Source organism: Artemia sp. Qi Xiang Cuo, chromosome 3 (genome assembly GCF_049724085.1).
Source record: "Artemia sp. Qi Xiang Cuo chromosome 3, ASM4972408v1, whole genome shotgun sequence".
Taxonomy (NCBI): Eukaryota; Metazoa; Arthropoda; class Branchiopoda; order Anostraca; family Artemiidae; genus Artemia; species Artemia sp. Qi Xiang Cuo.
Window position 1 is genome coordinate 14,027,799 of NC_142796.1, and position 16,713 is coordinate 14,044,511.

Here is a 16,713-nt window from a genome sequence, read left to right on the forward strand (position 1 = left end):
TATATATATATATATATATATATATATATATATATATACATATATATATATACTAAAGAAATAGTCTCTATGTGTCATAACCAAAACCACCATCCTTTCCAACTTCTTTATCCCAATGAATTTCAATCACTTAATATAATATCCAACCTTCCCTCCCTTCCAAACAACATGGAGAATCATCCCCCTCCCTTAACTCTTTTAACTCCTTATGAAAACCATGAAAATTGATTAAACCACCCTCAGTCTCACCGCACACTGGGCAAAAAGCAAAGACCCACCTTTGACCTTAGTCTTCCTAAATGTTTTCTCTTACCTCCAAGTGGTAAAAAAAAATTCCCTATCCCGATACTACGCACTTTATTTCCTCCCATACTAAGCCCTGCCTTAAAATAAAATTAATCCCTCTATACTTCTTTGATCTTTGTATGCAGAGAGAGGGGTCTAACTTTCCTTATTTGTTTTCACAATTGTTTTTAGAGTGTGCGAGTTTAAAAGGGGGCAATAGGGAAACTAAGTTAAAAAAAAAAAGGGATTTGGCGGATCAGGTTAACAATTTAGGCAGATTAAAGTGTCAATATTATTTAATTCTCTAGCAATAAAAAATTTTCTTAATCTTATTTCAGACTGGTTTGGGGCGTCCAACCTTTTGCTTGTTGCATATTTAGTATACAATTTGCTTGCTTTGAGACAAAACAGAAATATTTACCAAATGCACATAATACACAAATACACAAAATATACAACATGAAAATTACGCATAATTTGGTCACCTTTTAATAAATCCTACTGCCCGCATCCTATCTCTAAAATGAGAATTAAAATTATAAGTATATAAATAATTTTTTTTAATAGATATTATTTCAATCCATACAAAGCATCAGATGTCTTGGTCCTTCGGATAGCTGATACTCATAGTTGTAATAGTTGTCATAATAGTCATAATTGCTGTCATAATAGTTGTAATAGTCATAATAATATTTGTCATAACAGTTATAATTGTTGTCATAATAGTTATAATAGTCATAATAATAGGTGTCATAATAGTCATAATTGTTGTCATAATAGTTGTAATAGTCATAATAATAGTTGTCGTAATAGTCATAATTGTTGTCGTAATAGTCATAATTGTTGTCATAATAGTTATAACAGTCATAATAATAGTTGTCATAATAGTGATAATTGTTGTCATAATAGTTGTAATAGTCATAATAATAGTTGTCGTAATAGTTATAATTGTTGTCATAATAGTTGTAATAGTCATAATAATAGTTGTCGTAATAGTCATAATTGTTGTCATAATAGTTGTAATAGTCATAATAATAGTTGTCATAATAGTCATAATTGTTGTCATAATAGTTGTAATAGTCATAATAATAGTTGTCATAAGAGTCATAATTGTTGTCATAATAGTTGTAATAGTCATAATAATAGTTGTCGTAATAGTCATAATTGTTGTCATAATAGTTGTAATAGTCATAATAATAGTTGTCGTAGTAGTCATAATTGTTGTCATAATAGTTGTAATAGTCATAATAATAGTTGTCATAACAGTCATAATTGTTGTCATAATAGTTGTAATAGTCATAATAATAGGTGTCGTAATAGTCATAGTTATAATGTAAAAACACCAAATTCTTGGGTTTTGCACCTTTAAAAACTGAGCTTTTCAGAACTTTTGCCCTCTCCCTACAAATGTTTTCCATTCGTACGTGCCTGTATTGCGAATTTAAGTTAAATAATTTATATTATAATATAGCTCTATATATTCTATATAATTAAATTTAAATTATTGAAATTACCCATGAAAGTTTCTTTAAATTATTGAAATTACCCATGAAATTTTATTTAAATTAATTATATTATAATATAGCTCGATATATTCTATATAACCAAATTTAAACTATTTAAATTACCCAAGAAAGTTTATTTAAATTATTTATATTATAATATAGCTCTATATATTCTATATAATCAAATTTAAATTATTGAAATTACCCATGAAATTTTATTTATATTACAAAATAGCTCTATATATTCTATATAATCAAAATTAAATTATTGAAATTACCCATGAGATTTTATTTATATTATAATATAGCTCTATATATTCTATATAATCAAATTTAAATCATTAAAATCCCTATGAAATTTATTTAAATTAATTATATTATAATATAGCTCTATATATTCTATATAACCAAATTTAAACTATTGAAATTACCCAAGACAGTTTATTTAAATTATTTATATTATGATATAGCTCTGTATATTCTATATAATCAAATTTAAATTATTGAAATTACCCATGAAAGTTTATTTATATTATAATATAGCTCAATATATTTTATATAATTTCATTTTAACTATTCAAATCATCCATGAAAGTTTATTTAAATTATTTATATTATAATATAGCTCTATATATTCTATATAATCAAACTTAAATTATTGAAATTACCCATGAAATTTTATTTATATTATAATATAGCTCTATATATTCTATATAATCAAATTTAAATTATTAAAATTACCCATGAAATTTTATTTAAATTAATTATATTATAATTTAGCTCTATATATTCTATATAACCAAATTTAAACTATTGAAATTACCCAAGAAAGTCTATAAAAATTATTTATATTATAATATAGCTCTATATATTCTATATAATTTCATTTTAACTATTCAAATCATCCGTGAAAGTTTATTTAAATTATTTATATTATAATATACCTCAATATATTCTATGTAATTTTAACTCCGCCTGCAAGGATCCATGCCTTTCGGGGTATTAGGAAGCAGCCACTCCCGAGCCAGGAAAGGAGGAGGGTTGGGCGACAGGTCAATCACATGTCCCCGTAAAAAACGATGATTTTCGAATCGAGACTGAATTGCCTCGGATCTGATTTGACTTCACAGATGACAACAAAGGACCACCTCCGGATACATTTTGTGACAATGAAGCAATCTTTTCGCCTTGCATTCTGAACGTCAGGACGATCAACCCAGATACCTAGTCTGGCCGCATTGAGGATGTAATTGTAACTCTTCAGCCCTATAATGTCGAGATAGCAGCTCTATCAGAAACTAGACTGATCGGCCCTGGTTCTATGCATGTTGGGATATGAAGTCTTCTTCTCTGGAAAGGAGAGGAGGCGTGAAGCTGGAGTTGCCTAAGCTGTGAGCGAAGTAGCTAAGAAATCGATGCTCGAATTTATGCAAAAAAATGAGAGGATACTAAAAGCTCGTTTTATTAGTTCTCAGTCGAAAATGACAATTATATCTGCTTATGCCCCAACAAATGAGGCTGAGGATTCGATGAAAGATGCGTTTTATTCTGAATTATCTAGTCAACTCAGTACCTGAACATGATATTCTCGTTTTGTGTGGTCATTTTAATGCTAAAGTTGGTAATGACCACACCTATGCCCCCGAAGTGATTGACAAGCATGGTCTTGGTGTGATAAATGATAATGGAGTGCGATTAATAGACTTTTGCGCTGGCCATGGCCTAATTGCTGGAGGATCATGGTTCCCTCATCGTGATGTCCACAAATATACATTGACTTCATCTGATGGAACTACACGGAGCCAAATTGACCATGCTCTTATTAGAAAACGTCACAGATGCTGTCTGGAAGATGTACGTATTTTTTGTAGGGCTGACTCATACTCGGACCACCAACTAGTGATTGCTAGTTTTAAACTAAAATTAAAGGCTATTGCCAAGCACAAAGAGACTGTGAAAGTGTTTGACATTCAGAAGCTCCAGGATAGACAAGTGAGGCAAGCATATTGTGTTACCCTTTCTAACAAGTTTACAAACCTGACATGCGATAAAACCGGTGTCCCAGTGGATGAGAAGTGGAATTTAATTGTCGAGTGTGTAAGGGGAGCCGCTGAAGAGTAGATTCGTTACGCGAAAAAGAAGAGTGAACAGTGGATCAGCGATGGCTCGTGGAAACTCGTACAAGAGAGAAAAGAAATAAAGATCCAGCTAGACAGCTGTGATAGCAACGTCACCCCTCACTACAAAGACCAACTCAATGCCCAATATAAACAAATCCATGAAGCTGTAAAACGGTCCACAATTGGAGACAAAAGCAGCCCAAGCTGAGGCGGCTGCCGGCAAAGGCGACAGTAGAACGGTGTATCGAATAACCGAAGAGATCACTGGTAACTCCCGAAAGCCAGCATACGCTGTTGAAAGTAAGACTGGCGAGCTACTTACGAGGAAAGAAGATATTGATAAAAGTTGGAGAGAATACTTCAACGAAGTACTAATTTTTCTCCCCCTGTAAATCCCATGGAGCCTCCACCCAGTGTTCCGCTCATCAATCTTGGAATCAATGTTGAACCTAATAGCCTACTGGAAGTGAAAACCGTACTACACAACCTGAAAAACGGCAAAGCTGCCAGAATTCATGGCGTACAACCTGAATTATTGAAATATGGCGCCTCGGCCTTGACGAAGCCTCTCTACGAAATTTTGAATCAAATTTGGGAAACCGAGAGTGTCCCAACTGATTGGAAGAAATGAGCCATTATAAAACTTTTTAAGAAAGATCCTGCCGTGGATTGCAACAATTGGCGAGGTATAACCCTACAGTCCATATGAAGTAAAGTTCTCTGTCAAATACTCCTGAATCGTATTCAGTTGAGAATGGACGAGATCTTGAGAGATGAGCAACATGGTTTTCGGTCAGGTAGATCTTGTGCTGATCTGATATTCAACCTAAGAATTCTAATTGAAGAATCGAACGAGTGGCAAACTGAAATATTAATAGCGTTTATTGATTTCTTAAAGGCGTTTCATTCAGTACATAGGGAATCATTATGGAGAATACTAAGATATTATGGACTCCAAGACAAGATTATTAATATTATTGTTGCTGTTTATAATGACCAGCTAGCTGCCATACGAAGCGACGATGGAGACCTGGAGGAATGGTTCCAGATCAGTTCTGGTGTACGACAAGGTTGTATCCTCTCTCCTGTACTCTTCACGATTCTCATTGACTATCTACTGCGGTCATGTCATTTTGTTGGAGGGATACGGTTGAATGACAGGCGTAGTGTCTTTGACGTTGATTTTGCTGATGACAATGCGCTCCTTTCTCATCTAAGTGTAGACCTGCAACAGAACATCACCGAGCTCTCGAACAAAGCTGGGCGAGTTGGATAGTCCATTAGAACTCAAAAGACGAAGGTTATACGTAACAACGTAAATACAACCCCGGCCAGGCCGCTGAATGTTGGTTTAGATGAGCTAGACGAGGTTACAGAATTTAAGTATCTGGGAAGCCTCATCAAATCTGACGGAAGTCTCGAGCGTGAAACTACTACACGCATTGCCTGTGCAGACAATGCTTTTATCTGACGAAACAGCTTGAGAAACAAATACAATGTTTCGAAAATAACTGTCTTCGGCACATCCTGGGGATCCACTGGTTCGAAAGAATTACGAACTCCGCCATACGTGAAAGGACGGAACAGCCGTTAATAGTTGAAAAAATCCTAATTAGTAAATGGTGATATTGGGGTCATATGGTCCGTATGGGCGATGGCAGGCTCCCCCATGATGTTTGGTGTTGCCCCCCCGTCATTAGAAGACGTGGATGACAGAGAACGACGCTTGGCCGATCTCTAGAGAAAGAGCTTACTTGGGCGAGGAGATCTTTGAAATATCTCTGGTTAAGCTCTTCGAGAGTCGTCATGGAGAGGCGCCATTGTCACTTTATGCACCAGACGGCGTGGGAAGAACTAAGTCTAAGTAAGTAAGTAAGTATGAAAGTTTATCTAAATAATTTATATTATAATATAGCTCAATATATTCTTTATAATTTCATTTTAACTATTAAAATTACACATGAAAGTTTATTTAAATTATTTACGAATGAAATCTTTCATTCTTCTCCTGTCATTTTTCTCGCAATTATAATAGCGTTAAAAATACTGAATTTTGAATAGAAAAGATGTCTGATTGAAGTTAGCATTTCTGGGTTTTCTCTTCCTGTTATAATTCGGATCAAAGAAACTCTTGCTAAATTCTTAGCCGAATTAATTGAAGCGAATGATCAAAGATAGCAGGATAATTAGAAAGAAAAACAGGAAACTTAATTAGATCTTGGAAATAACTTGGAGATTTTTGTGAGTTGTTTCCCGTGGAGTTTTATTTCCGTTCTGAAATCCTCAAGTATCAACACATTTTTCCAAAGATGTTGGGATATAAAAGTACCAAAGGATTTTGGAACTTAAGAATAAAAACACTATTTGTCTCCTGGACTCATCTTGGGTCTATTCATGCCTGAAAACCGCGATTTCCTGAGATCTTTGAAATTTTATTTCAAAATCACGAAGTGTTTAGGAAAGTACCACATTTCCGACAGTGTTGCCAAGTTGAACCGTAAAAACAAACAATCAAGACCAATCAGTTCAATTTGATGCCACATTAAGTCTGTAAAAATTCAGCCATTAACAATCTGTTACTTCCCAAAAATAACAACTACACTTTCAAACAAAAGCTACACCTTCATAAACTGTTCGCACTCTATGCCTCACCTTATTTTTGCTGACTTAAACAATTTTTTTTTTCTTTTTTTTGTCGCCTGGTGCCACTAAAAACTACATAGCTGAATATGGAGGTCTATATTAATCCTTGGTACGATTGAATACGGTAAGTATTATCCATCCTTTTTATATGGGTGGGCCGTTTGAGCAAGTAATTTTTATATTAATTATAGAAGTTTACTTTGCTAATATTAAGGATACACTTACTTGTTATAGTCATTTTAAAATTTTAAATATTGGTCAATTACTAATACTGGACGGGATCAACAGTTACTAACACTTCTATACCAATGTTTGAGTGATGTTGTACCAACATATTTTGTGGTTATTTTTTCTTCTGGTTCTTTTTATTATCCGTATCATACTATAAACGCCGATAAGCCAGCAAATGAAAAGAGGAATACAGTGAGGCGGGCCCGTGTGTTACGTCCCATGGGTGTATTGGTGTACCCCTCGGAATAGCCTTCCGAACAGCATTAGAGGCTCTGAATCGCTTTCGTCTTTTGAAAATCAGGTCAAAGGGTTTGTTCTCAGTCGAAATTCAGGATGAGAGACAGGTTCCCTGTGAGTATTATGAATGTGACTGTATTTTTTTTTTCGTCTCTCGATTATGTGATTTAACTAATTAATTGAGCCACTTTGCACAGGTTATTCGGACTTCTAGAAATGGCTATATTTATTTCATTGTTGTATTATTTTTGCAAATTGTTGAACATAAAGGTATCAATCAATCAATGTTTCATTAAAAAGCTAATTAAAAAAATTTCCTAGTTCTTTTTTATAATATGCAGCGTTGCATGAGTTTTCACTTAACCAATCAAAACAGCCAAATTTGATTTTTCACTGAACCGACACTTTAAGAAAAGCTTCTGGCATAAACAAATGAGGTTTATATGTGTTTAAAATTGACAGTTCCCCATAAATGTGGTTTATGGGCAAAATATAATAGTTTGATGTGTGTAAAATTAATTTCGGAGTTATTTTTCCGGAATATTTTCCCGGGAAGACCGGCATCAAACACACACAGAACGTATATTTTTGTTGCACGAGTAATTGGTACGAGTTTTTGAGCTGCCTCAGTCGAGCCTAGTACCCAGCAAGTAAGGCTGTATCCAGAGGGATAGATGGGCGTGAACCGGCCCACCCCCCCCCCCCCCAAAAAAAAAGGTTTTTGGCCGATTCATAAAAAATTCACAAGAATGCATATCAACCAATTTTTATGTGTTTTGTAAAGTCCCCCCCCCCCGAATAAAAATACTGGATATGACCTTCCCAGCAAGCGTAGTTGGATGTCATGAAAGATTGAGGGTCAAATCGCTTGCAAAAAATGTAAGCTGTTCACCATTCTACCCTAGTCTAGAAATAGTCCCTTGAACGAAAGTAGCTAATCGACTAGCCTTTCATTGGACTATTCTCAAATACATATGAACATTCGACTATCCTATTTATACAGTATACAATTTTTTAAATGTACTACTCCACTATTACTAACAACTCCCTGCAGCATGGAGCCGACTGAGGCCAACACAGCTGCACATACTGCTCCTCTATCCCAATATATTCAAAGCCTCCCTCTTTACACCCTCCCATGAATTCCCTTATATCTTTCCTCACGACCTCCTCCCACCTCAATCACGGACGACCTGCTTTTCGTTTAGCCATAGATAGTTGGCAGACGAGAACACTCTTTGACAATCTGTCATCCTTCATCCCCAGAACGTGCTCTAGACATTTCAATTTTTCTCTCATTATTGCCCTAGAAAGCAGGATTGAACAAAAATTTTTCTTACAACTGACGGTTTGAAATACGGTCAGTCAGACGGATTCCAAAAAAATTCTTAGACAGTTTCTCTGCAAAATATATTTATAATTACAATTTTTACAATATATTTTAAGATTTATAATTCTCTTTAATTTACAACTTTAATATTTAAATATATTTAACATTTTTACAAAGTACAATTTTTATATAATATAGAAATATACTGGACTATCCTTAAACATACATAAAAGAAAAGAAAACTTACTCTGGGTACTCAAGAACTTCTTTTCCATCATTCATCGTTGTTTGAGTTATTTGGCCGTTGTTTGATTCTTTGGCCGTATATATATACTTGATCGTTCCATCTGGTTGTACAATCTTGACATCTGTGTTAAAATACACTGTTTTGATTGTACCATCCTTATAAAACGTTTTTATGTTACCACTCTCAAATCTGATCTCCTTGGTTCCATCTTCATGCATCACTACTTTCCCACGATCACCACCGTCTCTAGTTTTCTTTTCAGATTGTGGTGTTTGGACCTGGTCGGATATTAGCTGAGGGGTGGCGGATATTGGGGTTGAAGGCGGCTCGTTTTTAGTAGGAGTGAACGGCGTGGGTAACGAATCTGTTTGCACTTCAACTGATGCTGATTGAGGCTTTGCTTGAGCATATATTGGTCTCGGTCTCAGGCTGGATTGCAATTTCTAAAAGAAAAGAAGACTAAAATTGTTGTTTATGCTTAGCTTATGCTTGATTATATTTAAACTTTATTATACTTGCACTAATAAATATGTATACTATTATATTATTTTTGTGTTCTAAATTAATATATATTATCATTTTATTACTTGTTCAATATTATTGCTTTATTTTGTATTCTTGCTGTAGCAGTGGATTGACGCTCTGTTTGGCAATCCGGGTTCCAGGGTTAGATCCCCACCGCAGCAAGGTTGGGCGACACGCTTGCTACTTGTCTCTGTAAAAAGAGACCCACCCACTGAAACGTCGGTTCGGTACCCTATGTCCCAGCAATGGCTCTGAAGGATCTTTAGAATTAAGGTAAAAATTAGATCCAGAAAGGGGTAGTAATTCATAAGAAGGTTGTAAGTACCTTATAATAAAATGGGAGGTCTTAAGATGGGTTATTGCATTGACGGCTTATTATTTATCGCTCAGAGAAAGAACAAATATACATTAAAATGTTGGATAAAAAGAGAGTCTGTATTTCATAACTAAGGCGTGGGTGTACAAGTGTTAGCTTCTTTAATTTAATTGAATTTAACTGTTTAATTAATTATTTAATGATACATTTTTTTATTTTATTTTGTTAATTTTTCTAAACTATTAAGTTAATGATTAGATGTTTAGTTTACTTGTTTAATTAGTTTAACTGAAAACTTGAAGTTTGAAAATTTTAAAAGAGTAGAGAAAAAATTGTTTGGGTATTTTCATTTGATACACAGCAACTGAAAACCATAAGGCGACTTGGAAGATTCCACAGGAAAATTCTGGAGGATTTTCCAAAGAAAATTGGTAAGTTTTATATGCATTATTTTACGCATTATATGATAAGTTTTTTATGGAAAAGCCACAGTCCTGTGACTTTTTTTTCAATAAAGATATGTTATGAAATCTTAGTAGATTATGAAAGAGTGTAATAATATTATGTAGTTTCCTAAACCAAAACTCAACCCCAGACCCTTACGCTCGAAAGCAAAGAGGATTAAAGAAGATGAATGTTACAACTTCGCTAGGGGTTGATCCTTTTTAAAATACTTGATGGTCAGGACTCATGGAAGGTAAGCTCAGCTTACAACTCAATACCTCCATTCCAATCTATATAGTTATAAATACTTCCCTAGATTGAAAGTTTTACCCCTAAAAAGTAGACACCAGAATCATTTTGACAGGACAAACTTCAAGTAAGTTCCGAAATGTTTAAATTCAAAATATAGAAGTAGTTAAATATTACGACATAAACAATTAAAAAAGTAGAGAGCTAGATTTATTTTGTTTTTATCAAAACCAACTCCCTGGTTTTCTAAGTTTTACGCCTCAAAGCAAAGTCTTGACAAACACTTATATTGAATAAGCATTCAGAAATACCTCCGTGGTCAAACTACTACTTGTGTCTGAGACACAGGTTGTTCAACTCAAATCGGCACCAAGAATACACTAGACCACATTCTATTCCTGCCTTCGGTCTTCTGTTTGATTTTCAACCACGACCTGTCCCATTTGCGTCCTTGCTTCCGGAATCCACCTAAAGGCTCAAGGTCTTTCTTCATTTTAACATGCCAGTATTTAGTTAGATCTCCGTCCTTTTTCTTCCACTGATAAGAAGGCTAAAATTCAAGGCACCGATGGGTCAGGTACTCGCTTTGGCACCGTTTAACGTACCCAAACCCTCTTCCACTGATAAGAGGGCTAAAATTCATGGCACCGATGGGTCAGGTACTCGCTTTGGCACCGTTTAACGTTCCAAACCATCTGACACTGATAAGAGGGCTACAATTCAAGGCACCGATGAGTCAGGTACTCGCTTTGGCACCGTTTAACTTACCCAAACCATCTGAGCCTTCTGCTCTTGATAATAGCTGGTAGTATTTCTGACTGCATATTTAAATCAGGTACTCGTTGCTTATTCTTTGGCTAAGCTTGAGGCGGCAAATGGCTCTTAGAAACATCCAGTCAAGTGTTTCGAGTGAGCATTCTTCTGCCACCTATAACGGTCAGGTTAAGCACCCATATAGCAAAATGTGCCGCCTATAAAGTGCCGGGTATATTAGTGCCTCCTATAACGGTCAGGTTAAGCACCCATATAGCAAAATGTAGTGAATACACACCACACAGACTCGGAGCTCCTTATCTCTTTTCTGGAGTTTTTATCTTTTTTTTATCGTTCTTTATCCTGATCTCTTTCGTAGTTGGTCGGAAGTGCTTCACGCCTTACTTATCATAGCCTTGATTTCCTTCGAGGCCCCGCCCTTGGTATCAATCAATGACCCAAGGTACCGAAGTTGTTCTACCTGTTCAAGCTGTTGCCTATTTAAGACGATATTTAAGGTCAAACCACTAATACTACTATTAACAGCAATTCACATCAGAATTAAACCGTTCAAAGCCAATAGAGCTTCGAACACTCCTCCTCCACTTAATCCATTCGAAGCTTCATTCTTTCCCCTTCCATCAAGTTCTAATTTCTTAAAATCCTTTCTTAATACATCTTCTCATCTCATTCAATGACGATCTGCTTTTGTTTAGCCCAAGATCGATGGGCTAATGCGGCAATCTTTTGCAACCTGCAATTCTTCATCCATAAAACGTGGCCTACAATCTTAAACTTTCCTTCATTATAGCAATAAAATCTCGGATCCAACAGCATTTATTGCATAGCTCATTATATCAGAAAAAATCGATATTTACGAAATCAAAAAGTTCTTGAATAACTATAAATACATAAAAGTTCCTAAATTGTATTAGTTCTTAATTATATTAGTCGGAAAAAATCAATAATTTACGAAATAAAGTTCTTGAATAATTATAAAAATTCTTAAATTATAATAGTTCTTAAATTAATTAGTTCTTAAATTATAAATTCTTAAATTTCTCGAGTAAATAGAAAATATAAAACTTGTGCAAATATTCTGTTTACTAGGGAGTTTTAATGTTTATTAAGCACAACCTGCTCCGTTTAAAATTTTACAGCAAATGTCACAAAAATATACAAACAGGTTACTGCTGTGTAAATCATTAGCCTAAGGTGCGAAAATATGTCAACTGTTTCATATGGAAAACCGACAATTTCCAGAACTAGAACAATTTTCAGATTTAACGACTGATAGTCAGCCTATTCTTTCTGAAAAACATTTTTTTCTAAACATCTGAATTTTGTTCTTCTTTTTATTATCTCGTAGTTTCACCTGTTATAATTATTCCAATTTAAAAATAAAATCTCAAGCTTGTCATATAGGACAATGAAAAAAAAGAAAAAAAGAATTAGTTATACTTCTCAGAATAAGCAATAATATAAATTAATATTAACACAATATATTAATGATTATATTAATAATATAAACAATATGAAGTAATACTATGTATAAATCTAATAGCTTGACTTTTCTTGACGCTTCTTGTAATTTCAGTTTATTAGCCTAATGCAAGAAAGAGTATCAGCTGTTTCATATGGAGAAATGATAATTGCTGGATCTCATCAAATAACTTATGTTCCAGATACTTTTCTGTAAAAAAAAAAAAATTAATTTTAATTTTCAAACTTCTAGTTCTTTTTTGACATCTCATAGCCTGATATCTAGAATAAAAAAAAAGTTCCTCAACCGTTTCGTGATGGAAAAAAAGATAAATGTCAGTTCTAAAAAAATATAATAAGATAACTGAGAAAACTGATAGCCCGACTTTGCTGGCTGTAAGAAAAGAATAATTCAAAAAAATACTTTTCTGACGTCCTGTTCTTCTTTTGACAATCTCGCAACTTCATCTGTTCTCATCTTAAGCTGGCTTTCCAAATGCCTGATTCTGCTCAGGAGCTTGGTTTTCTCTGCAAACCACTTGCTTTCCTTAGTTCGGGTGATGTTGGTTAATTCCTCGAGCTAAAAAACACAAAGGGTTAAACATGCTATCATGCACAACCCGATCGGTGTGACTTTTCCATAACTTTCGAGACAACTAAAGCGGCTCTCACACTATGTGCGTAATTTCCTACGCTAAATGGTTAAGCAAGTATAGCCTTTCACTCTTAAATAAGTCCTTTGAAACCACGCTGACGAATCATCTCTATCATCATTGCAAATAGTTCAGAAATTAAAAATATTGAATAAAGATAGAGATTGAAGCTCTGAACAAGTGTGAATGACTTTCTAGCAAAACTTTTTTCAATGAATTTTCAAAATTTATTAATAGCTCAACCAGAAATTCCTTCTTGTTGCTATTATGTTCACTTTTCCGTAATTTAAAATAAACCTACGTGACTTAAGGCTCATTCTAGAGCTCAAACATTATTGGGACTGCCTACGTTATGGACTAAATTTGCTTCACAAGATTACATAACACAACGTAAAGTCTTCAGTTATACTAGTGTGAAAGGATCAACGGTAAATGGTGAAAGAATCACAAAGGATTTCTCCTTCTTATTTCTTACAAGACAAATTTTTTTCTTCTTCTTCTTCAACAGAAGAACTTCATGAAAGAAACTACGGTAACTACCCGCCAATCAATAGGCTGAAAACAATCGTGTAATGTTGCTACAGTGTTCCCAACTCTACGGCCTTAACTGTGGATTTACGGAATTTGTGTCTGTCTACAGACAAAAGAACGCAGCTAAGGAACAACGACGAAGAAACCAGAATCCTATTGACAGTGTCATGTACACCCTTCCCTTATAGTATTTACCCAAGATCGCCAGAGAATTCTACTACAAATTCACATTTTCGATTCGACACCAACGCGTTGCGAGTCTGAACCTTTGATACAGTCTTATTTGCGAGTTTTTTTCGTGTGTAGCATTGGGGTATTGGTAGTTTTTGTTTTTGAGAAACAAACAGGCACAAAATACAAGTTCTTCTTGACGTGATGATTCTTTCATCATCATCAGAAGAAGTATAAGCTGACTTGTTGACTTGGCTATTCAGGAAGAGGGGGGAAAATTCAAAGATCTGCCATAAAGCAATCTATCCCCAAGAATATCAAGGTTCGATATTTTTGAATTAGGTTACTTATTCTCGAAGGAGATTAATGAAGAAGCAAACATTAAAGCAAAAACTTTGCAGCGAGGCCTTTTTACTCTTGCAGATTCCCATGCGTTTTAGAACTTCAAACTCTTCTGTTAACTATCTTCAAACTAGTGCTTAATGGCTATGTCATATTTCACCGAAAATTACATCATGACTGAATCTGTTGAATACGTTCGCAAAATGTTTTGTAAAGATGAATTATTTCTTGAAGTAAATAACAGGAAGGGAATGCGAACAAATCCTTTACAGAAAAGGAAATTTTGGAGAACTGTACCGGCCACTAAAAGAGAAAAATACTTCAAGTATAGGCGAAATTCCATTCTTGTACCTATGAACGTTTATGACAAAAATAACTGGCGGGTTTTTGCAGTCCTGTACTTGGACCATGAGAATTGTAGCATTTTGTTGCCTATAGTTTTTTTTTACTGAATCCGAAACGGCATCTACACATTTTCTAAAGGAAGGTTACTACGTTTAACGGATTATAAAAATGAGCTAATAGAAACACTGCGCAAATATTTCTCCATTGATTCCGAATTATTGTCATTCGGTTTCCGATCAAACAGTTCGTGGTAACGAACTGTAAGTAAGGAGCGACCTGGCTCAATAGTAACCGAAACTTTAAAAACAATATTTTGATACCAATAACTATACCAAAAGAATCAAATTTGTATGCTGATTTCAAATATATAAGTTTCATCAAGTCTTATCAAGTTTAGTCTTACCTATCAAAAGTTACGCGCCTGTTGCCGTATTTTCGAAAAAAGGGGAACACACCCCCTAAAAATTTAAAGTGACTACAAGTGAACAAAATAATTAGTACCAGTACTGAAACTTCGATGCTTGAAACTATGAACTAAGTGCTTTCATATTCTCATTATAAGCCTCGTCCTAACGACACGTTTCCTTTCACTTATAACATCCTTTATAAGGCATCCTTCAGATCTAGTCTTCAGAAAGTCTTTTGTCTCATTTCTATTAGTTTTAAACACTTCTATTATATTGTGCTTAATTGTGCAATTAATTATTTGTAGTCTAATGTTACAGCATAGACAAGTCAGTAAGTGACAGCTTTTAGACTAATCAACGTTCAATTAATCAGCGGCCAATTGACTGCAAATTTCGCCTTTAAAGGTTGCAACTGGTCTTTGGTATTTGATTAAATAAAAAAAAAGTTTTTTTTTAACTGAAAGTAAGGAGCGACATCAAAACGAACAGAAATTATTCTGTATATGAAAGGGGCTGTCTCCTCCGCAACGCCTCGCTCTTTACGCTAAAGTTTGACTCTGTCTCACAACTCTATTTTTTATAACAATAAAAAACTTCAGCGTAAAGAGCGAGGCGTTGAGGAGGGGACAGTCCCTTTCATATACGGAATAATTTCTGTTCGTTTTAAGTTTTAATGTCGCTCCTTACTTTCAGTTAAAAAAAACTTTTTTTTAGTTAATTTTCACAAGAGAGTATGTTCTTCTTTACTATGCCTGTCTCCCAAAAGGCTATTCGTATATCTCCCTATATAATTGGTAGCTCTGCTCATTGATAACGTCACTAAAAATGCCCCAGATACTATTAATGTGGTCAACAGCATTAATTAACTATTTCCCTGAAAAATGCCCCAGATACTATTAATGTGGCCAACAGCATTAATTAACTATTTACTTGCACTAAATTTTATGCACTCATCACGTGGTAATTCCTGATCCTATTCAAATTTGGCCCTCCTCCTCTCCTTCCCAACAATTCTTGAGCACGGGTATGACTTTCAGTCTACCTAGAACACTCCAACTTTTCCCATAATATTTTTATATCATTTATATTATATAATATTATGTGTGATACATAAAACAGTATTTTTATATCATGTATATAGCTTAGTATTCAGCTGTGCATCAGCTTAGCATGTATGTGAGCTTAGTATCAGTTTTATATTAGCTTAGTATTTTTGTATCATGAGGTTGAGTAAAACAATTTCTATACTTCCTTATTTCTATACGGAAATACTGTATTATTTTCTTCTGTACTTTATAAAAAAAAACTCTAAATTCTATATAATACTCAATATTATATACTTCCATGGGGAAATATTTCCAATTTTTTTATTACAGTTTTTCCGATTTCTCAGTTCTAGAAAATTTTATACTTCATTATTTTTTTACACAATGACAAAAATCTTCCCCCTTTTGTTTCCACCTAAATAATTAGGCTTTTTTATGTCCTCATCGAACATCACTAGTGCTTCTAGTGTCTCTTTGACAATCACTGTCTCATTTCTGTATTCTTTCATCCGTCTCAGTTTTCCCGAAAGTAGTTATTTTTTTAAAGCAACCTTAAATAAAATCACTTTCCCAATGTCAAATAAAGGCATTCCCCCTGCAATCATTAAGGGAGAGGCACGCTGCCTTTAGTTGAGCTAATTGAAAGAGGTTTGATGACTTCAAAGAAGAAACTACTTCTGATAAAGCACTTTTTTGTCTAATTTGATAGTCTTAAGCAGGGCCGTATTCAGGATTTTTGTTCGGGGACGGATTATTTTTTTTTTGGGGGGGGGGGGAGGGGTACAGAAAGCACTTTAAAAAACGCAGTCAAACCCTCTAACCCCTCCCCTCCCTCCACTGGATACGGCCTT

General features: G+C 34.4%; 1 protein-coding gene across 1 annotated transcript in view; it reads right to left on the reverse strand.

Annotated features, from left to right (window-relative positions):
• Sas-4 (spindle assembly abnormal 4) overlaps positions 1–16,713 on the reverse strand; it is a 117,143-nt gene that overhangs the window by 13,090 nt on the left and 87,340 nt on the right. The window contains exons 7-9 of the mRNA XM_089085901.1: positions 14,385–14,541; positions 12,792–12,947; positions 8,599–9,041 (exon numbers count right to left, since the gene is read on the reverse strand). Coding sequence (XP_088942027.1) covers positions 8,599–9,041; positions 12,792–12,947; positions 14,385–14,541 — 756 coding nt within the window. The remainder of the gene's footprint in view (positions 1–8,598; positions 9,042–12,791; positions 12,948–14,384; positions 14,542–16,713) is intronic.